This window comes from Pyxicephalus adspersus, chromosome 4, assembly GCF_032062135.1.
Source record: "Pyxicephalus adspersus chromosome 4, UCB_Pads_2.0, whole genome shotgun sequence".
Taxonomy (NCBI): Eukaryota; Metazoa; Chordata; class Amphibia; order Anura; family Pyxicephalidae; genus Pyxicephalus; species Pyxicephalus adspersus.
Window position 1 is genome coordinate 82012685 of NC_092861.1, and position 24725 is coordinate 82037409.

Sequence of the window (24725 nt, forward strand, 5' to 3'; positions counted from 1 at the left end):
AAAGGCTTACTTATTATAGTGTATCAATAAAAATGGCCCATTTTGTAGCCCAAATGAAATCAAATAGGAGAAGCTCATTGTTAAGGTCTAAATGATATATTAAACAACCTATTGTACTTGGTGACTTAATGTCACTGTATATACCTTTGTAAAATGTGTGCATCCATGAATCAAGTTTATGAATATTAATTTAAAAATCATACATTATATATTAAATGTTAATTTGAAGTATAATTCCAAGTTAGCTGTAAAATAAAACAAGAACAGTCATTTTAACAAAATCAAAGAAATACCTAAGGAAAATACCTTTGTTTTTTCATGAATATCTCATTACAAAAAAATGCTATACAAATTTTCAAGGAACACTAGAGAATGAGTACAGTACTAAATTATGTTAAGTATACTTTTTAAAATTAAAGGGTATAGGCATAAGAAAATTGCTGTTCCAATATTTATGTCTGCATTTAAAAAAGAACTTAGAAATATCATATTTAACATGGCAGATAAAAGTGAAATACAAGTTAAATTGCTAACATATTCTTGGTAGAAGACCTAGAAGACATAACAAACATTGTTCTACTTCTTTTCAATAGTTGCCTAAAATTTTTGAAATTACCAGTTAATCAAAAGAATTTGATGAACACTTGAAATAACACAAGTGCTGGGCACAAGAATTGCAGCTGCAAATCAAATAAGGTATGCTTTGTTTGGCCTGTGCCCAATCTTTTAGTCTACACAATATTGGTAACCAACATTGTTTCTGCATAGAGTAACACATCCTGCAACTAGTGTAGTTGTAGAAGATGTCTGAATTTTTAATAAAGATGAACATTTTGCACGTTGTTCTGTTGACATTCATTTACTACATGCTGAAATATGATAAGATATAGGGCAAAGTGAAAAAGGGTGAAGACATAAGACAGCCTGATATGATAATACTTACATCAATTCATATCTTGCAGTTGTAAGTTCTTGGACAACAGTTTATTGTGCACATGAAAGATTGTGTTTTACTGGTAATCCAATTACTTCAAGAAGCAGTTTCATGAGCTGTGTTGTTTGCAGCAGGCTATCTCCTAAAATAATGCTGCTGCATCCAAGCAACATGTACATTGACCTCATAATACAAAATGCTTGTATACCATGTGTGACTCATACGTCATTATATGGCTTGCAGTCTATACTGTCAATATCAGAATCCCCAAGTGCTGACATGTGGTTCAATATGCTTATCAGTTCAGAATATAGGCCATGTTTTTACACAACAATCAAAGAGTTTTTGCCCAGGATATACATCAATTTCTAATTTAAATAAACTGTGGGCAGACTAAAATTATATGGCATGCATACAAAGGTGGAAGGCTCCCTTGATTAGCAACAGATTGTATTCGATATATCCTAAAATATAAAAAGCAAATAAATGAGCAAAAAGTTAATTTAATTTTGTTACATTTTTTTAATGAAATATTTTTCATTTAGTGACTGTTTAGATTGTTTTTCAATCATTACCAACTGGATTCAAAAAAATGTTTATTTTAAGTTAATGTTTAAGTTACAGAATTTATCAAAATACAATTCCTTATAAAAAGATACAAAGATTCGTATTGTAAGAAATTTACGAGTAAGCGATGAGAGTGGATTGTTATAAAGAGACAGAGGCCTAATAGGCAACAAAAGCAGAGTAATCTTTGAGAATACTAAAACTGTTCAAATAGTGGTGTATTAGTGTCCTTTGGTTTTTAATACTTCAAAAAATCTGCAAGGTTCCTAATATAGAGATATTCCATATGATGCATTATAAAAACATAATGAAGATACAAAGATTGGGTTACAGTGATTTTATATTTGGACACTAACTGTACTGAAATGGAAACAATGTTCTAAAGAGAAGTACAATTTCAAAATAGCAATAATTCATGCAACTAAAACATCAAAAATACAATATATTGTATTGCAATTTTTTATCAACACAAAAAAATGTGATGTACAAAAAATTCAAGCATAAAAGTGGAAATATTAAACTGACATATCATGTTAGGCCAAATAAAAATCCTGAGAAAGAAGAATGCATGTAGTCAGAAGAATATAAGCCATTTGATTCTGCACTGGGTAATTGAAGCCAAACTTGGTCATTTTCAGTTAAGTCTATGACAGCACTTCCCGATGCCTGGTCAAGGTATCCTTTCTTATATTCATCATATGTGTACATTATTGGTGTACCATTTTTATATAATGCCAACCAGACATTTGTGCCTTTTACATGCACATGGTAAGCAAAATAATATAGTCCTGGTATCCTGCATGTAAATATTCCAGTTCGAGCATCATAGTGATTTTGTCTGTTATATAAAATCTTATCAAATTTTATTGGTACTCCCACTGCTGGAAAGGCTTTGGAGAGAACAGCAGTAAATGCAGAGGCACGGATTTCTCTTAGCCCTTGAATTTGGGCTGATTTTGCATAGCCATCGGGCAGGTGATGTGGCATGATTACCTGACCTGGTGGGCCTGGTGGGCCTGGTTGACCTGGCATTCCTGGCTCACCATTCATTCCTCTTGGACCAGGTATTCCAGGAGGCCCTAATGGTCCTTGTATACCATTTGTTGCAATGCCAGCTGGACCTGGTGGACCACGTAAGCCCTGTTCACCTTTCTGACCAGGAGGACCTGAAATTCCTGGTGCTCCTGATGGTCCTCTCATACCTGGTATTCCAGTGGCCCCTCTTGGTCCCTGTTCTCCACTGTATCCAATTTCACCTCTAGGGCCTACTAGACCAGGTGTTCCGGGTGGACCAGGTGGTCCAACTATCCCTTTTTCTCCTTTTTGTCCTGATATACCTGGTGGCCCTTTTGGTCCAGCAAGCCCTGGCTCACCTGGATATCCTGAATTCCCATCTAGTCCTGGCATACCTCTTTCCCCTTTTGGACCAGGGGCTCCTGGTATACCTTTTGCACCAACCTCCCCTTTTTGTCCTGGAAAGCCAACTTCTCCTGGAAGCCCTCTATGCCCTTGTATACCACCATTTCCTGGCAACCCTGGCAATCCAGGTTGCCCTGGAAGACCTACTGGCCCTTGATCACCTTTTATACCCGGAACACCAGGAATCCCTTCAGGCCCCCTTTGTCCTTTTACTCCTGGTAAGCCTGGCTTTCCAAAACCTTGCATTCCTTGAGGACCAGGCATACCTGGTAGTCCTGGCTGTCCTTTAGGTCCAAAAGGCCCTGGCAATCCTGGAGCACCATTCATTCCAGGTTTACCAAAACCCGGCGGACCTGGCTGGCCAGGTAAGCCTTGGGATCCTGGTAAACCTTGTATTCCTGGCTCACCTGGTAAACCTCTTTCACCTAATTTTCCTGGTTGCCCAGGAAGACCATTTAAGCCAGGTTTGCCTATTCCAGCAGGACCTTGTGGCCCAGATGGCCCTGGCAAACCAGGAAGACCTCTTTCACCTGGTTGACCAGGTATACCATATCCATGTTCTCCTTTGACTCCATTTAACCCTGGCATGCCAGGTTCACCCTTAAATCCAGGAACACCTCTTGGCCCAGGGTTTCCTATTCCACCTTGAGGACCTGGTATGCCAACAGCAGAAATTCCAGAAGGTCCTGGAAAACCAGGTGGTCCTTGTTGACCTCTTTGTCCTGGTAGTCCTATAGGTCCACTGTCCCCTTTCTCTCCTTTAAATCCATGTTCCCCCTGCTTACCAGGTATACCTGGTTGACCAGGTTTTCCAATGGAGGTGAATCCTGGTGGCCCTGGCACTCCTTGAGCTCCTTGTGGCCCTGGGGCCCCATATCCTGGTTTTCCTGGAGGTCCTTGAGGCCCAGGCAATCCTCTTGGGCCAACTGGACCAGGAGGACCTGGTGGTCCTTGTTCTGGGGCACTTGGAATAACTGAAATAAAAAGTAAAAGCATGGTTAGAGGTGACATGGTATAATAAAAATAACAACGTATCATCTTACCATTAAAAATACCATTTAGTTTCTCCTGTATTTAAAAATGTGTAAGAATAATTATTCTTTTAACAAATATTTTGGGCGTTAAAATAGGATTTGTTCAGAGTAAAAGAGATTATTGTCACAAATATGCTGTGAAGACTTGCCTAGGATGGAATGGATTGTTGACAGGCAACAAAAAGATGAATGCAATGAAAGAATTGGTGATCTTGCTGACATGCAGCTTGTGCATGTTTCAGCACAGAAATGGTCTATAAGCAGATATAATTATTTATTGAAAAATCATTTATTGAATAAAGTCAGGTAAGTGTTGCTTGGAAAAGGTGTAATTTCTAGTTAGTTTGTGCTTCCTGCACTAAAGAAAGACTGCTTCAAGAATAGTATTTGGGTATAGAAGTATCAGCCTTGTGTGCCTGGTTCTGTCAAGCATCATCTATGCCTGAGGGAAAAGTGTAGTATGTGCAGATACAAAAAGAGCATGTCAGGTCACTCAAAGAGAGAAAATGGTCCAAAAATCCCTGAAACAAACTTTTTTAAAAAAATAAACAAATTTGCTAATTTTATATATAGATGAAAGGGAATGTGGTATATAATGTAAAACAATATTATTGCGTATGAATAAAAATGCTGTAAAGTTAGTAATAAAAACCATAAGTTACAAAAGTTAGTTAAAGCCATAAAGTACAGTTGAATTTTTTTTTTTTGAAAAAGGGGTCTACTCTGTATAAATAGAGAAATAAATATATTACGCTTCGTAGCCTGGTTAAGATATTGGTATTTTAATAGAATTTATTATATATTTAAATAGAGTTAGAGCTTGTTTCAATAGTTATTTATTTTTTATTTTAATTTATTGATTTTTTTATTTATTTTGCATTAGCCATGTTTTGCCATGCCCATGCACATCTATTTAAGCAAATTAAACGCAGATGAGAAAAGGGTTAACTTCAGGACAATGTACCTATAATTGATCATTTGGAATAGTCTCCCAAACTGATGTCATTGACCCAAGCCCAAAGCCTGACAAAGAGGGCCTTAGGGTACTTGCACCTTTACTGTGAGAGCTCCGGTCCAGTTACTCATGCCAGTGAGCAGCTGCCCAGCTTCCTCGGGCGAAATCCTACAGGTAGCTTCTACCTGTGGCAGCTCTATAGAAAATGAATGGGTACTGTAGCGCCCACTGCCACCCACTGTCAAATATTCAGCAGTGCAAGCAACCGAGGGCCAGCAAAATCCCAGCCATGTGAGTTTACTTGAACCCAAGGCAGATTGGAACCTAGTCCTAATGTCTATTTTGGCAGAGCCAGCAAGTCAGCAGCTCTGCCTCTTCCCTGGCTATCCCATTCAACAGATACTAAGTGACTAAATGAGGTCAAGAGCCGTGGAGGAAGGTTAAGTATGGTGACCTGCCTCAACCATTTATAAATATTATTTAGAGGTGTTTTTTTCCAGTTCTTTGTTTAATTGGAAATATAGCTACACTTTGAATAAGAGAATTCTCTGTAGCAAATGTTGTGGTGTGATAAAATATTAAAAATAAATAGTTAAGTTAAAAGGTTATACACTTTAAAAATGATTTCTAATATGTATATACCAGTTATTATTTTGAAGTCCAGTCTTGCAGTGATAAAGTGATGCAAACTTTTATATTGTAGTATGGAAGCCAGACACTGAAAAATAACAGGCAAACTGAATAAGATCATGAAGACTTTATTCACAAGTTTCCTTTAAAACCATCATTATAAGCCATCAACAAATCTGCTGTTGTTTCTTGGTAAAGGAAACTTATGACTTATAAAGCTGGGTGGAAGTTATGCAGGTAAGAGAAGCCTATTAATTTTTCAGAGAGTTGGAAACAGATAGCATTTCCAAAATATCTAAGGACAGATCAGTAAGAAACACTAAATATTAGCCCTTTTGTTCTAGGAATATAGACTGAAGGAAAAGCTTTTCCACATTGCAAGTTTTTGCTCTGCAAAATACCTTGCGTATACTGATGCAAGTGCTTAGACAACATACAGGTATTGTCCCAAGTTTATATTTCAAAAATGTAAAATATACATATTTGGCAGAGAACACCAAAAGTAACAGGTTTGCCACTGGTGCCCACTTCTCTTCACAGATAAAAGAAGTTTCACATAGGGCAAATATGACAAACATGAAAGTGTCTGGAGATTCTGTGGTGAGTGCCATGCTGCCTACAACATCATCCAGCATGACTGGTTTGGCAGTGGGTCAATCATGGTCTACAGAGTGCATTTCATTAGAGAGTCATTTAGTCCTTTACATGCTAGCTAATGGTACTTTTGATTATATACCAGGATGGAATCTTCAGGCCCACTGTTAGAACTCTTGCTGTGCAGAAAGGTCTGAGTTCCTTTTCGTGTAGGACAATACCCAACCTAATGCGGTATATAGACAGTTTCTGAATGATAAAGACATTGATGCCTTTTGCTGGCCCCTACATACCCAAAACCTGAATCCAAAAATACCCTCAAGGACATTATTGGTGAATCCAACTCCACCATGTAGCAACACAGACTGTCTAGGAGCTCACTGATGCTCTGAACAAAGTCTGGGAAATACACCATGGCACCATCTGCCAACCCATCAGAAAAACGTCCACACATTTTCAGGGGTGCATACAGGTACATGAGTGCCATAGACACTACTGAAGCATATTGATGTAATGAAATTTGCATTAGTTCGGTCAATCTGTGGTTTTAGTTTTTTACTATGATTTTGACTCCAGCTCACCAGGATGGGGTGGGGGGGGGGGGGGGTTGGGGTTATCCTTTTGGTTCCACTGTCTGTTCTTATATTATTTTGTTTTCTCAAATTACACAATGTAAATAAAAAAAAATATTTTAAACTTGAATATTTTAGGCATTGAAATCTGATATATGATTTTAGTGTTCACTTAATTTTGTTGAGCTGTGTAAATATACTGCAGTGCTTGCCTAAATGTATAGCTGCAGTTTTCATTTAATCTGTCGGCAAAGCCTCACAATCACCTGTTGATTCTGCACTTGAAATCTCCCCATTACAGCATTCTATAATGGTGTCGCAAAGAGTTGCACTGCTTTGAATTATAGAGTAGAAGAGTGGTCACTATTATGCAGGATTTGCCTGCTAGAGATACAGAAGGATAAAAATGTTGCAAGGCATGTGGCAATCTGCAATGTCACTGCTGATTTACAGCAGAATAAATTTATGGTTTTCTGGATTGGCAGCACTGCCTCTGCAGTGTGTGCAACAGGTAATGTGTGAGACACAAATGTGTCAGGAACATAAGTGATTTTTTTTTACTTAATGAGCTTGTGGGCATGAGGATAGAGACGGAAAAGAAAAAGAACCTGTCAGGTTGTTATTGTTCTGTGTCATCTTAGTAGGTATATTCCCATTTTACACCAATTTTACTAACCAAGCTAAATAAAAACAATATAGCACAGACACAGTTTCTGTGTTGGTATTGCACAAACCCCTTCACATTGGGCAGGGGGATATTTACCTTCCATTTAATCCAATCAAGTGGGGCAGAATATCTTACAATTATTTGTTGAAGTAGAAAAAATAATACAAATAAAAATTCTCTAAATCAAGATAACCAAATGCATTTCAACTTTTACCTCTTAGGCTTCGTACACACGTGCAATAAATATCATTGGAAATGATGACTAATGACCGATCGTCAGACAACACTGGGAAACAACTTTGAACAAATTTTATGTTGACTTTATTTTTAAGCCTATTTTCACTAAAATAGGTATGCTGATTCTGAAAGTGCACTTAGTTTTCTTCTATCATGTCAGTTTTTTTCTCTACTGTCTATATTAATGCGATTACTGTAGTGTGGGTTTGTATAGGCTATTCATTTACACACAAGACAGTGTAGTTAGAGGTTGTGCGCTGCTCTACTTAGTGAATAAGTATTATTATTATGTATTTTTCTACTTACACACGTATTTACTTTCTGTAAGATAATGTCTGGCTTTGCCGTTTCTTGTCTTGTAAGTGCCTAAACAACCCTGATTCATTTTGTTATATCTGTGGCAGTTTCACCATTCCTAGTCAAAGGATGAGCATCAGCACATTTGTAGAGCAAGCCTATTTGACATATTTCAAAGGTAGACTTGGTGATCAAGATAAGTCTTGGGCCCCTTATAAGGTGTGCAAACAGTGTGTCGAGGGTTTGCGGATGTGGACAAAGGGAACATGTGATAAGATGCCATTTGGTATACCTATGGTTTGGCGAGAACCAGGAGATCATTTCAGTGACTGTTACTTTTATATAGTGAAAACTTCAGGATATAACAAGAAAAATAAATGTAACATAGAGTATCCTAGTCTACCATCAGCTATAAGCCCAGTGGCTCATTCAGACAAAATCCCAGTGCCTGTTTTTCACTACCCTCTCTTGAAGAACATGATTATGGTGATGAGTTTGAGATTGAAGAGGACTCTGTTTATAAAGGATTTGATCAGCATAAGTTGAGTGTTTTGGCACATGATTTGGGACTATCGAAGAAGGTTTCAGAACTCCTAGCATCAAGACTACGTGAAAAAAACATACTTGAAAAAGGAAGGAAGGTATCGTACCTTCAAACCAGAAAAATTGCATTACTGCAGTACTTTAGAACTGACAGTGGCTTTGTGTATTGCCATAACATACCTGGTTTAATAGAGGAATCGGACATTCCAATCTTTAACTGAATGGTGACTATTTATCGATAGCTCAAAGCGGAGCTTAAATTGTGTCCTCTGTCACAATGGCAATAAATATATATTTCTGTTTGTGAAGAATACGCTGACATAAAGAAAGTCATTGAGTTGTTGCAATATCACCAACACAATTAAGTCATCTGTGTTGACCTTAAAATAGTATGCTACCTTCTTGGTCAGCAACACGGATACATCCAAGTGTCTGTGCATGTGGCACAGCAGAGCTCATGGGAGGCATTGGGTGGAAAGGAATTGGTCTCCAAAATCTGCCCTAAAACCAGGTGATCAAAACATTCTACATGAGCTACTTGTTGATAGAAAAAATATTATATTCCCGCCTCTGCACATGAATCTGGGTCTGATGAAGCAGTTCCTTAAAGCTTTGCCAACTGATGGAGACTGTTTTAAGTACCTCATTTTGGCATTTCCTAGCCTGTCATATGAAAAAATAAAGGCCGGTGTGTTTGCCCAATTAATTTTTCAAATGTTTTACTGTAAAAAAAATAGAAAGATAATGTAAACTCAATCATCCAGAATTACAAAATTTAGTTTATTCACTTATTTAAACTTCTTAAAATGTAATCTAGTAGAACAAATACAATATACGTGCAGGTGCTGATAAAAAGAGCACTACTAGGAATAAACAGTTTTGTAATACCTGTGCATAAAAAATAATACAGATTCAATTTTACCCATAAAGAGCCTATTATAACTTAGTAACTCATTTTAAAAAAAAGCAGGTCCAATGAAATAATCATTTCATTTCATCTCAAATGGAACCTCTTACCTTGGCTTTTAGTGTTGAATGGTAAGAATGGTGGTGGTGGTCCCTTCACACTGGACTGTTTTGGATGCCTCTCAGGAAAAAAGCCAGCCATGAAGACAACATTTGGAGAAACCAGGAACAAGAGGATGCTGGTGTATAAATGCATGTTGCCAGGATTTTCTGCATTGAAAAATAATCTAGCTTAAATTTCATTCCGCAATGTATTATGATTTTGTTTCCTGCTTCCTAAATGTTAAAATATCACTTGCATTTTGATTTTAGGATAATAGAAGTTATTAGTTTCAGCTCTCTGTAAAGGTCAAACATCAATATATTCACTACATTCCAGCTTTGATATTCCCCCTCCTGTGTGGTGTTTTGGAAATGATCATGTATGCCTGAATCAAGCATATAAAAAGTCTATTTCTGTTTTGCAATTTCACTGCTGTTCAGACCAATAACTGACACTTTTCTGAAGCATGTTTTATAAGTTCTGACACAACTAGGGAAAAAAAATCTAGAGAGAAAAAGAGTAATATAAAATTACCTAGCTTTACAAGTTGCTGTCATCAGCAAAGAATGTACTTTGCTGCTGTCTGCCTTTTATTCCTGTTCATCACATGCACTTTGCTTACTTTCTAAAACCTGTCACATTTAAATGTTACAATAGCCTAAATGCTAAGTTAGTAGCTTCAAGAACTGAAAATACACTATTCTGATCTTTTCCAATTTTAGTATTAATTCTTAGAATCATTTATTTATATGGTTTTGCAAATATAACAATGTGACATTCTCCTCCCCCTGAATGGGAAGCACTAATTATACGAATGCAGGAATGCTTGGCTAGCGCAGTTCTCTACCATTGTTGTGTTATTACTCATGTTTGGATGGGAAGCTGGTCCGAAATTGGTAATCAAGGTGTATTGGCCAGGAAAAAAGCGACTAATCTGTAAAATCTGCTTGGTCCAAAATACCATTAATGTTTGAAATACACTTAAAAGCCTATTCATCACAATCTTCATATCTGTTTGTGTTGACTGCTCTACGTAATTTTTATTATGAGGCAGTAGAGGACCTTCAAGATTATTTTAAGCGTAATGCATTACAGGGTGGCCTGTTGGATTTACCGCCACTTGTTACCAAGCAAATTATTGCTAATGGAACTGAAAACAGGCAGAAGGAAAATCTCTGTGCAGCGTGATGTTTAGAGGGAGATTGTCACAACTGTTCACAAATGTGCTTTATGTACTAAAAGAATTTATACTGTTCATTTAGCAAAGTTAATTAATACTTCATAAGGGATAATATACTTAACTAAGTAAATGACAAGAAGCTCTACTGACTTCAGACATCCAAACATGTGAAGGCACAAATCATGAGTACACTAAACTACAAGTAAATCACAACTGGATCAGTATTGTCTTTTTTGTCTTTTGTAAGCTGAAGCTAATCGTACCACCTCTGACAACTATCATTTAGCAAGTGGGTTGTAAGGTGAACCAGTAGGCCATTTCCAGTCATTTCCATGCCAAGTGCTTTAAAGTTCCCTACACTTGAATGTCTACCACTAGAATTCAATTTTCAATTAGAATGGCCAGTTTTTAACCCTTTCATTGCTTGGCCTAGCTGGCTTTCTTCTACTTAGATAGCTGTACCTTTTTTGCAGTTTTGCACTTAAACCATTAAAGGTTTGTAGACATTAAATATGACAATACTCATTATGCGTGTGCAATAATAGAAAATGTTGAGTATATATTTATCGAAGCTAATATTACATAATAATCATTAAAATTACAAATATTGTGTATCATAAAATAAAATGGCAACTATCATCCTTTTATTCCACAGGTATTCTGCTTTGAGGATATCTTGAGTATTTTAGGTCAGTGGTTGCCAACCGGTTGTCTGCGGACCACCGGTTGTCCGCAACAAAATTTTGGTGGTCTGTGGCTCTGGCCGGTGCACCCCCGAGCTGTTTCAAGAGAAGGGCCCTGCTGGGGGGGGGGCTCATTGGCCACAGACCATGTCTCTTGTACAGACAGCAAGCTCAGGAAAGTGGGAGGGTTATGTCTCTGGAGTGGGGGGGGTTCTGGCATCATGACATCACTAAAGGGGAAGTTTCTTCCCCTTTATGTGACACCCGAAACACTGCGCATGTGCGGTCAGGTAAATTTAGTGGTCTGCCGGTCCAAAAAGGTTGCCGACCACTATTAGGTTATTTTTAAGCCTCATATTTTACCATGTGCACAAAAAATAGAAAAAAATGGCATTGAAAGGGTAATGTTTATTCATTTGTGTGTATATACTTTGTTGTAGATCTGTGTGAATACATTTATTTTTTCTTGTATTATATAAAAGGGTTTACTAACTATTGCTCGCTATGTTTCAGGCAGGGTGCTTTATTTAGATGTCTGCATTAAGCTACGTACACACGGCAGATTTTTATCGCCCGATAATCGGCATCGGCCAATTATCGGGCGAAAATCTTCCGTGTGTACAGTCGGTGTCGTCCATCGTCTGGACGACCGACCTGCCGGATCCACGGACGATGGACGACAGCCGATCCTAATGAAAGGGAAGGGGGAGAGCGCGCAGCAGGGTGCCGCTCCGTCGCTCTCCCCCCTCCCCTCTCCATAGAGCATGAACGGTGCTGTATGTACAGCATCGTTCATGCATCTTGCAGCCCCTTGTCGTTGGAAAGGATCGTGAAAGATCCTTTCCAACGACAAAAATTGCAAGTGTGTACGCAGCTTTAGTGCCTACATGACCTGGACACTATCTTTTGGCTGTCCAATGGAAGAGACACTCAATTCTATTTGGGACCACCTGGTGTGAGTACATCTGCAATTCTGGATTAGGCATTCCCATAAACTTTGAATGTTGGTAGTAAATCTTGCTTCACAAGTTAATAAAAATAAATGTACAGGGTTAAAGGAGTGGGAAAAATGTTTAATATTTATCTAGAAATGAGTTTAATATTTGTGGTTGTGGGCTGGAAGGGGTTAAAATGGTCCGTCATAGATAAGTCCCCCAAAAAATCCGATATAGGTAAATTATTTTTACTGTTTAATTATGTATATATGTAACAGATATTTTTAAAACAGATTATGAAATGTGTCTATTTATTTTTCTAAAAAAAAAATAATTACAGTAATCAAAAAAACACAAATATTTTGGAAATAAAAGAACTTTAACTTATAATGTAAATGTTAACCAAGTGCTACTGTACACGGACACATCAGTGGGTGGCCTTCTATTATGGGAAAATGAGCGCTTTCCTGCTTCGTATTTTGTGTGTGGGCTGTTTCTTTTTTCTATTAGAATCTGTACTTGAGAGGCCACCCACTAAAGCCCTTTGTGTTTCTTTAACTCATATTATGACCTGTATGTTGCATGACTGTCTATAGCCTATTGTTATTTCTGAAACAAAAGCCATGCTATTAAACATTGTATGGTTGGTGATGGTAAAATCACATATATATAAAGATTACTTACATTAACAAAGTACCGCTTATAAATGCTTGCAGCTGATCTGTAATGGAAAAAAGACACATACTTAATGCTTACTTTTATTTACATTCAATTAATAACACACAATGCTATCAAATGTGTTGGACCACTGTCAGATGTAGGCTGAGCTAGAAGTATAATCAGAAACAAGTACAGGTAAAAATACCAGCAACGTCTGGAGGAACCTTGGTTGAGAAACACTGTTCCAATGGCAAGGGATTTGGTATTGTGGGGAACCATATGTGTAAAAACTGTTAGGCCATAGTAATGGATTCCTAGGTCTTCTCTTCAAGGGACCATTTCCGAGCCAGTATTTTCTAAAAAAATTTGTAACATATTTACCTATCCAGCAGCTTATGACTTCTACTCCACCCTCAGCCTAGCATTCTAGCCCCTATCAGTCTAATAAGCAATTAGCAGAAATGTCTGATACCTGTGTCCCCACAAAACCTCAGCATGTAGCAATGAAGAGGTTAGATAAGGACATCAGTTCACAGGGGAAGATAAAGGCTTTTACAATTCAAGGAACTCTTTGACCTGAAGAAAATGCCAAAGGCTGCATTACTGGAATACAGGGAAGATACTGTATGTTTTATAGCAAAAGCTCACTGCCACCAACGCAGTTCAGTTCTGCAGTACAGAAAAGATTTAAAGACATCACATGGCCTCCTTAAATTGGACATACATTTAGGCAATGCCATATAAGAGCTTCTTCCATAAGTACCTGAATGCTTGCTTTTCTCAGTTTCATTTGATGTTGTTATTTATGTGTTGGGATAAGAGCAGATCCATTATGATTTATTAGCTACCACCACAGTGTTTGACATCAAACTTGGGGTCTTATAATAGAAAAGTAATATAGTTCTGCACCACTTTACAAACACTAGTTTTATTTTGGCTCTCCTACTCCATGACATTATGCTGTCATAGACAATTAATGACCACAAATATCATCACAAGCATCCTTACACACAAAGAAATAGATGGCATCTCTCTGGCCAGGTCTGATTACATACTACAATGGACAGCATGGTCCAACTTTTTTGTCTATTGGACTGCACAGTTATAATTACAGGTAATGCTATAACAGAAAAGTGGAGGTAAAACTGTGAAAATGGAGGGGGGGTTTGATTTTTTTGGGGAATAGAGATAGTTCACTTTGTAAAGTGGATAAAAATTTAGGAGTTAGTAAATATAGTAAATTAGGTAGCACCTAAATCATCCAGCCATAGGCAAGTAAATCTGCTGTTGTTTTTTATTCTATGTCTGGGTTTATAAAGGGGATACAGATTTAATTGTTAACTAAGTTAGGCATTCCCTTTTTAATGTGTGTATACACTTTGCAAAGGGAAACATACACCTTGCTAAGTGAATAGTCTCTATATTTTTAGCAATCAGCCCAATATCCACCTGATTTAATACTGATTTTGGTGAATCTTGTTATTTCTTGCACAGCAGCATGTAGCCAGGGCCAGGGAAGGGGCAAAAGGAGCTAGTAGCCAGTCAGTCTGTGCTGCATGCACATGTGCTGACAGGGAACATGCTGATAGGAGAAGACACCAGAATGAGGAGATGATGACTTATTGTTGTGTTAATGGTTTTTGACTGACCAATTGGCAGGCATTGTAGTTGATAACAATGTATTTACTAACTGTGACAGAGAATGTGGTGTAACGTGTGTGGTTACAATGTTGTTACTGCCTTTGATATAAAGTCTCCCTGGGAGAGTTACAGAGAGCACTACATTAAAGAAAAAAAGTTCCTTATCCTTTTCTTTGCTACCCAAAAAAAAAAAAAATAAACAGTTTTAACTAGAGTATAGAGCAACTATTCCAAACCAGGATTCCTCCAGAAGTTGTTAGGGTTTCCTTGAGCTTTTGGTGATTGACCTCCAATCTGATAGTGACTGCAGAGTTCTCAGCTCATCACCACTTAACAAAGCCAAGAAGTATGAGAACAAATACCTTTGTAGGTGTAAGTAAGGAGGACATTCAGCCTACCCCTAAAGGAGGCATTCTTCCCTGGGACCCCTGATTAATAATGTGATTTCCTTAAAACCTGAACATTTTTTGAATGGTATAGAATGTCGTTTTAACCATATAGGGAGAAAAACAACCCAGGGGAATATTTAGAAGGTTTTAAACAGATTATTCTTACAAAATGTTTATGGTAAATATTACCTTTTTTCCATCATATTTTTAGATATGTCACAAATATGTAAATAGTGCTGTTTTTCATAGTTCATTCACAGTTAACAATTTTTTTTAAATATTTGTATTTAAAAAAAAAAGTGAACAGACTTGTTCACCTAAAAAGTGAGAAAAAACTATTTTTTTAGAACTTTGAAAGAGGCGAATTCAGTAGTAAATAATGAAGAGCAAATACTTTTTTTTTTATCAAACACTTGTTCTCCACTTGGAATTGATTTCTACCTTTGGTCACTGCAAGTCAATTGTGCTTCTGTTCACACTGCCTTAATGACATGGTTTTAATTCTCAATAAATTTCACTGTGACTTCATTTCTCCACTTTATGGTACTCCAATTTACTTTTCCAGGCTAGTTCACTAGTGAAGAATGTCTGTATTGGATGCAATTTAATGTATAACATGCATAACATTTAATATTAGGAATTTACAATGAAAAATAATTATTTTCTCCAAAAAAAAAAAAAAAGTAAATGTGTTTGACATTATTTGTAGGAGAAATATTGAAATGAACAGGGAATATATACACTGGGTAAAATGTAAATAAAATGCATATATTTCCAAGCTTTAGAAGTTTGTTAGGTGTTTGAAGCTATTCTTGGCCATTGTACGTGGCTCATTGACATAATCAGTCTGCTTTATACCACTCACTCTTGGAACTAAATACTGACATTTTTTCCTATGGCCATATGGGATTGGCCAAAACCATGTCAGCTGCCTTAGCAGGGTGTCGCTCCAGACTTGGCCCCAAACTCATGTCTGCCTGCTTCAATTGGCTGAAGTCTTTTCCCTTTGTGACTAAACTACTTTGGCAGCATGTTTCACATTAGTCGTTTGTGTATTACAGATTGCAGTCTTTGCCTACTAATAGCAGCAGCCAGATCATAATAATAGTGTGTGGCTGTTTAGGAAACCAGCTCATAAAAGAAAACACGTATGGGCAGATACAGCCAATTCACATCTATCAAATATTAAAGTAGGCGCTTCACAAGGCTGGAGGTTAATTGCTCCAAGCTAAAGGTTTTTTTTTTTTGTAATGTTCTATATTTTTTGGCTTTGCTTTTCTGGACAAAGATATGGAGATACAGTCTCCTTTTAAAACCATTTAAACCCTAAAAGGTATATTTATAAAGCAGTGAATCTAACATTCCCTGAGACATTTCCTGGTGGAGAACCTTACAGGTCTATGTGTTTCAATGGAAGTAATTGATTCTCCATAAGGGAATGTTTCAGTGAATGTCAGACTCACTGCAAAGTTGTGTACTTTAATTTACCTTTTTCCAAAATAGTGAAAATCACGTGTTTGTACAGACACTTCTGCTCTCTGTGCGGCATCATAAAATCTTTGAAGTAGTTTTGATTAACAATAAAAGCCTGACATGGCTATATAAACTTTTGGGGCACTGGTAAATGTTTTGACTTTGTGTGTTGTTCCTTAGGAATGTAAACTCAACCCACTACAGTACCCCCTTGTTATAAAATGAAATGACATCTGGGTTGGAATTATAGTAGTCATGGGGGGTCCATAATAAAAATGACAAATAGTAAATAATTACAATGGATAATAATCAATTATATAAGAAAATTAATGGTTATAATTACCTTTTTTTTACCATCAATGTTAATCACCAAACTTTCTCCCATTAATGAATGTACCCCATATCTGGAAAAGTTCCTCTTTCTCCATTAAAAAATACATTAAGGAACTGGTAAAGATCCTTAAATTTAGTCAGACTGCAGACACATAAACTACTTCAACTCTTCCTGTTGCACAGCATTTAAAAAATAATTAAAAATGTAAAAGTGGTAGTAAAGTTGGTATGAGTGCTTCAAAATACATCATGTAGGCCCCTAACTCTGCCCACCCAGGCTCTTTACAAAACCATCATTCTGACCCTACATTTGTGCCTCTTAACTATTATTTTAGGTCTGATTTTAATGGAGGTATTGTAGGATAAATATTGGCTCTGGAGACATAGTAATGCAACAGCTTTTCTATATCAATTAGTTTAAATTTTAGTGTGACACAGCAACTTAATGTGTCTTTCCTGTATCTATGTAATTTTGTCTATGAGCAATGTAGTGTATGTGAACTTTATATCATTCTACCTAGACTATTTATTTACTTAGATGTCTAAGTCCAACATGTAGCTTTAGAGTTGTATGTGACCCTTGTGTTGAAACAATAGGATCCCAATCAGTGTTTTTTGTGTCTAAAATTCTTACCTATTTACAGCTCTGTACAATGCTGCATAATATGCACCTAATAAATAAAGGTTAAAATATTAGTAATACCATTTCTTGCAATTGGTCCGCAAACAACTGAAACAACATATAACCTGTCTTGCACCAAGTTCAGAAACAGTGTATTGGAGAAGTACAAATACTGTTGCACATTACTATAATTCCCACACCGCTGGAACCACTGAAATGTACCACAGTACCTTTCAGAAATATTTATTAGATTGCACTGTTGGCTATTCATACTAAATATAGCTTGTTTTAGGTCTCATTATTGTCTAATATCTATATTTAATGTTGATACTGTCCAAGGCTTCACTCATACTTAAATATTTCCTGCTTTTGGTTATATTATCACACTGTGAAAGTGTTTTATATACCAGTGTTGCTAAAAGAGGTTTGTATTATAGCACTTTTTTTGAATAGGCTACTCAGTGTATAGACAGTTTATAGTTTTATACATTTTATAGTTATTCTAAAATATTGTCCACTCACCCTTGTATTGCCCACACCTGGTTGGAAAAAAATATTCATAATGTACTCCTTGTTCCAAATACAATATACCACAAAATGACTAAGCTGTTTATTAAGTAAAATGACCAAAAAGCTGAACAATCAGGGTTTTCAGTTATACAGACATCCCATAGGAAAAGCATTGCACTAGCTATCCAAAATCAACTGTGTTAAATGTGACATCCATAAGAATTCATTTTTGCTTTTCATTCATTTGTGCTTTTATATACTAGTAACATATGTAAGTACTAGAATCAGTCTTTATTTTAGGCTTCTCTTTTCTGCTGTACTGCAGCACCATGATAATAGGGGGAGTGCAGAAACTTTTATGATCCTACACAATAAATAAAAAATTTACATGTAAAACATGTTTAGTAAAGATTTAAGAATCCAGCATTAGGACGATGGATAGATTCTTGTACGTAATAAATCAGAGTTTTATTACCTTGCACAGTGCTGTCAACAGTTTGAAAATACTTAGAAGTGTGTAACATAAAGACATCAGTGTGCTGCTTTTCAATAGACAAACCATATAATAGGGGCAGGACAGTGATAAAATTGTACAGCTTAAAGTAACTGTGTCTAAAGAATAAATACAAACTGAATACACATTCTCCATGCAAATAGGAAATGTCCTAAAGTACATTTTCTAATACATGGACATACTGCCAATTAAGTAAAGCAACTGGGCAACCCACTAGACATACATGTTACTGTAAGATTTTGCAAAAACTATTATATTTTTATATCATTTTTATTTCAGCAGAAACATGCTGTTCTGGACCTAAAAGACCTAACTTAAAGAAAAACATTAGTCAAAAGACCAATAGAGAGAGTTCTCTCTACAATTGGTCTTTTCCCTTAAAGACTTTCCATGCCTTGTTCTACTCTGTATATCTGTAAGAAGGCAACCATTATGATAGAGCAGGGATGGCAAACTCTGGCCCGCGGGCCAAAACTGGCCCGCAATGTCCTTTTTCTTGGTCTCTAAAGGAATCCTAAATATGAACTGCAGCTGCCCCACTGCTGCATTGAAATAGCGCCGCTACTACAATTCCTGGCATCATTTCCGTCTATATACCAGCGGGCTCTCTGCCTATGCGTGGCCCCGCATTGGACTGTTTTTAGAGAAGTATAATGGGGCAGCTGACCTGGGCAACACAGCCAGCAAGCCAGTGCTCTGGTTCCATTCACCCCACATCAAATTTACACTATGCTACTCAGGGTACTAATAAAAGACTTGCCCCAAAGGTTTGCCAGAGCTGCGCTGCACTGGGATACAGACTGTACTGTTTTCTAGTGCACCATCACACTGTTCAACGTTCAGAGAAGTTAGCTTTCCCATGCAGAGTGCATTTTATCAGAGCATGACGCACTGTCTGAACTTTATCTTGAATGATGACACATGGTAAAAAAATTGGTAGGGTAATGTTCAGGAATCAGCAGGAGAAGTCCTCAACGCAGATCCACAGAGCTCCAGGTCCATGGATACAACTTTCTCAGCTCCCATTGCTGACCAGTTGTCACAGACACAGACACCAGAGGTCTGTGAAAGTAACCTTAAAATTAAAACATTTGTTCATTTTGACCCCTTATTCAATTACTTTGGTAAGACATCCTCAGTTTACTGATATTTTTTTATTTAGATGTATTGTTATTACTTAATACACATTTTAACTTTTCATTTTGTATCCTTTTGTTTCGGTGTAATGACTTACATTACAATTTTCCTCCTTTTGTTTTCTTACTTTCTGTCATACTGTTCTTGTTCACTGTATACCTAGTATAGAAAAATTGTCTCTGTGGTGCAGGAAGGCAAGATGTCCTGCCATGGTATACTTTTTATGTTATTAGAACTTGAGTTTATGTTTTTTTATGTTTTTCTATAACATTTCTTATTTTATTCTAATCTTACTATCAAATTTACACCTTTGTAGTGTAAGGTGAATTATGTGCATTATAGATATATATTTATTATAATGTATACATGGGTCTTTGTTGATTTTCATATTGTTATGCACCATGTTTATTCCTGTGATTTTCTCTTATTGTTTTAAAGTTTTCGTTTCTTTTTGTTTTGTATATTTTAAATCTTTAATAAAAATACAAGTTGACAAAACATCTGCAAAGGTGATAAAGAGGTTCAAAACCTGATGCGATTAAACAGATGTTATTCAACAGAAATCTACTATTAATGCTTAAAAGCGTGAAAAAGTTTAACAAAAATGTTAAAGAGAATCTAAAAATCAAAAAATGAGAAAAACAAAATTTCTTCAGAGTGTGGCCTACATATATGTGTGTGGGAACAGTCTGGCATTTGGCCATAAAAGTTTTAAATGCTGCTTTGTGTATGTGCAGATGCTTCTTTGCTTTATACCTTCATAGTTGTAGCTGACAGAGTTTCTTTAACAAATATCAGCTCTAAAGGCAAGCACAGGGTAACTTTTTACTTAATATAAAAGGGTAAAGCCTGAATGGGAAGCCCTCAGCCTCCTGGGATACCTATGTCATATAGGCATTTGCGCAGAAGGAGCTTTCCTTCCAAAAAAGTGATATCTGACTGATATCAATCAAACGCAGTGAGATTGGCACCTCTTTTACATTGTCCAAAAGCTTGTCGGAATATCAGAAAGAAGAACCCAGAAGGCGAGGAAGAAGATTTCTCGGCCCATGTGTCCCGTGTCCAGTCGGCTCTGGAAAAAAGAAGGAAAATGGGATGGCGTAGGACCGACTGGACAAGGATCACCAACAAAGCCAACAAATGTAAACCCTACACTGGACTACATTAGGTTTTAATGCACTATGCATAATAGGCAACTGCTACATTTACTGTGTAAATCAAGACTCTTGAATTCACCTTTTTCTATCCTTTCGTACATTTATATGCTGTTGATCTCCTTCATACTCTTTGGAGACACTACCAGTCTACACGCATGCATTCTACCTATGGCATTTGGCATGGTGGATTTTATGATAGCATAACAGTGGAACAAGCTTTTCATGTTTAAAGGATAACTTATAGTCCACGACAGAGGATGATGCAAGGGAACAACTGGGAAAAAAGAAACAAAATGTTACCCAGTGACCTTCATGGCAGTATCACTAGGCATCATTTTTAATGAATGGTGAAAATTTAGATAAGTCATTATGATATATGTTAACATCTTAAAGATTTTTTTTTAGTGACTAGGTTTACATATACTTTAACACCACCAAAATTTGAGTAAGTAGAGAGATTACATGACTCCAAACTTAAATGTTCTTTAACAAAATTAAAAGAAAATGTATAGAATCTGTAAGACTTCAGAACTAGCACACTAGCACAGACATCTGAAAATAGTTCATACTACTGATCTTAGATATTTGGCATCAAATGAAACCTGTAATCTTGTAAGCTGGAAAAAAATTTAAGTGTTCTTTTACTTGGATATACTATTGCTTGGCTTGCTCTCTGCTTAAACTGTCATTCCTACTGCTATTAACATGAAGCTGTCAATGCAATACAGCATTTCACATTACTGAAAAAACACAGATTTGGTATAGTTTATAATGTTGCATGCTCTTTGTGTTAAATTCTGGATCCCAGCCTCATTACTGAAACTTTGTACTTTCCACTTTTCTCTTTCAAAATTGTTTGTTCAGCCTGAGCGGTGCAATAAAATATATTACTTGAATATCATGTCAGGTTGTGGTGCCGTAACAAAGACAGTATCAATATTATGGTTTTCCTTTGCCCTCTTTGCAAAGGGACACGTATAGAATAAAATTATATTATATAGGTTTATTTACTCATTAATATAGCATAAAACATTTTTTGCAGAATATAATAACGTCTTTATACATTAGAGAGGCCATCTTAAAGCAACCTTCTACATCAGTTGACCATTATCAGCCCCCAAGATTTCTTTGCAGAAGTACCCATTTCGAAATTGATACTTGCAGAGAGTTAAATGGCACCCCATATACCAGTGTTTGTACTTGGAAATAGATTGCTCAGGCTCTGAGCACTCTATTATTGGATGCTCGGAGGAGTGGTCCCATCTGACCTCTAATTAGGAATTCTTTCAGAACAGCATAAACTCATTATAATGTTAAGTATGTGCATTAGGCACAAATTAGGATTGAAATATTAATGTTGCACAAGTTTACTGAAGTTCCAGGTAAACAGCTAAATATAAAAAAAAAAACATTTGTGCATTAGGCACAAATTAGGATTGAAATGTTAAGGTTGCACAAGTTTATTGAAGTTCCAGATAAACAGCTAAATATAAAAAAAAACATTTTACCTGCCAAACCATTTTTTGTTGAGTTCAGACAGTCTTATATTTAGGGCACTTTTTATAGACAGGTCAGACAGATCCTAGGCCTCTCTACAGAATACATTTACAAGTCTGTATATGCCGAGCCTTTGACTTGGCAGTATTGAAGCAGCAGCAGCACAGGTCAAACTTGTGCTCTCCCCAAATATATACATTAAACAAGATTTACAACTGATAAAGTCATTTTCAACTGCTTATGTTGGTTTAATGTAAAAATAAATGTATAGATTTGTCTAAGACCTGGATTGAAGCCCAAATGTACTTTCGTTAAACTTTTAAAATAAGTTGTCCAGAAAAAAATTAACAGAAAGTAGCTTAAAAACAATACTTACCTCCTGCTCTGGTTCTCTTCCAAGTTTATTATATTTAGCATCATCCAACGCTCCACCACTGAGCCCAGGCCATCATTTAAAGGATATCTGAGCCTCATTAAGTTAGCCCGGACTTACAGTACTTCTGGACAGGGCTCACATGCCAATACAGAGCAATATTGTCCAGGAGCAAGAACCAACCAATGCTACAGTCTTAAAGTACAAGAGGAAGGACAGAGTTTGTTTGATTTGCTTGTATTATGAATCTTTCTTACTAAGAGATCACTCTTAGTGCAAAGATTGTAAACAGATACAAAGGAGAGATATATAGTAAAGATAGGAAGTAAAACAGTAGACAAATAAATAGAATAATATGGGTGTAAATGTATATCCCCTGGTATTTTCACAGACAAGCTCATGGCACCGCTATAATAGAAAAATTTGTAAGGTTATGTTTAGACTGGAAATCAGATTGCAGTGTGGTTACCACTTCCACATGCCAGTGAACCGCTGCCTAAGGGGAGATGTAACAAGTGGCTTGTACCCATGGCACACCCAAGTGCCTCCACAGTTCTTGTCCCACTTACCTTTCTGACCTGATAAATAAATACACCCTAGCCTCTCTTCTCTCCTCCAATAACCTACTAATGATTTCCTCTCTCATAACCTTGTCACACACATTGCTCTAAGACTTTTCTAGAGCAGCCCTGACTTTCTGGAATGGTCTTCCTCATCCTTTTTGGCTTGCTCCTATTTTTTACTTATTTAAAATAGCACTCAAAATCCATCTCTTTCAAACTTCCCTACCCATTTTGTTCTGTCCCCTAAATCTTTCACTACTTACCCACTAATTCATATCCCCTCCCTCCTATTGTGTGATACTTCCCCCACCTTTTAGACTGAAGCTCTTCTGGGCAGGATCCTCTCCTCCTCCTGTATCTGTATTTGCAACGCCTATTTAATGTACAGTGCTTCATAATATTTTTGCACTTTATAAATACTGCTTATTATTATTAATATTAATGGCAACCCTATACAGAATGAATGGGGACAGCAGTAAGTGGTACAGTATTGCTCACGTTTTCCGCTATCTAATCTGCAGACTTCTTTAAGAACCAATGGTGCAGTTTGAGTGGCCAAGCAGCTGGCAAGGTGCCAGTCCATGGAAGCTTGGTCACAGGCCTGAACCTAGTCTTAGTGTCAGTGGTTGTAAAAATGTAGCAATGTATGTAGTGCCGCCTGTATATATTTATTTATATATATGTTCTAGAATTTATCCCTATGTAAATGAAAAAATATTCTCACACCTTTTTTAAAATACATTTTATATATATCCGTTCAAATAAAAAAGCCTAAATATACCCCTGACTGCTTCATAGTTATACATGGATCTCCAGGTCTTTTTAGTTTTGTATGCCTTCAACAAGAGAACTGATTGTATATCTTATTCAGCAGTTTATCTTGCATAAATAATTAATTTGAACTTTAAACATTTTTTAAAACTTATACTTTTTAATGTTTAACTTGCCAGATTTTCAGCCTGCATATATATTAGACATATTAGTTTCCTATTACATGTAAATTGTTTTGCAGTTTAAAAGCATAATTAATAATTCTAATATTACTGATATAGTAAAAATAACAAACAGCGTTGTTAGCTGTTTTCAGTAGCTGACTTTGATCTATCATTGAAAAAAAAGATAATCTAATCACAGATAAATATCACAGAAATTTAGCAGCCAGGCAAGGATTAAACCCACAAGACCAACTCCCTAACCACTGTACCAGACCTCCTCCCCAAATACAGTTGTCCTATCCAAATTTAAGAAAAAACATTTCTCTTGCCAGACTTCAGAACATTTTTTTATAATCACAGCAGAATGTGAAACAGCATGCGGAAAGGTGATTTAAGGAAACACTGGATTCAATATACATTTTAGATCAGAATAACATGTATTTCTGTTCAGCTTCACATCCAGTTCCCTACAATCTAGCCTAATTTTATCAAAAACTATTTAAATTAGAAATGTTTTATTATATTATTTAGTGTTGTCTTTTCTCCAAATGCTAGAAGTGTTTGTAAACCCCTACAAAAAACTTTTGGTTTGATAAATGTATAGTTAAACATGTTGTTTAAACATGTCTATCTATCTATCTATCTATCTATCTATCTATCTATCT

At 36.5% G+C, this 24725-nt stretch overlaps 1 protein-coding gene across 2 annotated transcripts in view; it reads right to left on the minus strand.

Annotated features, from left to right (window-relative positions):
- Window positions 1–6: 6 nt before the first annotated feature.
- Window positions 7–24725, minus strand: part of COL10A1 (collagen type X alpha 1 chain) — a 42777-nt gene continuing 18058 nt past the window's right edge. Inside the window, exons 1-4 of one of the 2 annotated variants that reach the window (XM_072408784.1) lie at window positions 17387–17425; window positions 12941–12977; window positions 9467–9625; window positions 7–3894 (exon numbers count right to left, since the gene is read on the minus strand). In XM_072408784.1, coding sequence (XP_072264885.1) covers window positions 2030–3894; window positions 9467–9611 — 2010 coding nt within the window. In that variant the 5' untranslated portion in view covers window positions 9612–9625; window positions 12941–12977; window positions 17387–17425 and the 3' untranslated portion in view covers window positions 7–2029. Of the gene's footprint in view, window positions 3895–9466; window positions 9626–12940; window positions 12978–17386; window positions 17426–24725 lie in introns of those variants that run through there. The other variant, XM_072408783.1, reaches the window with a different exon arrangement.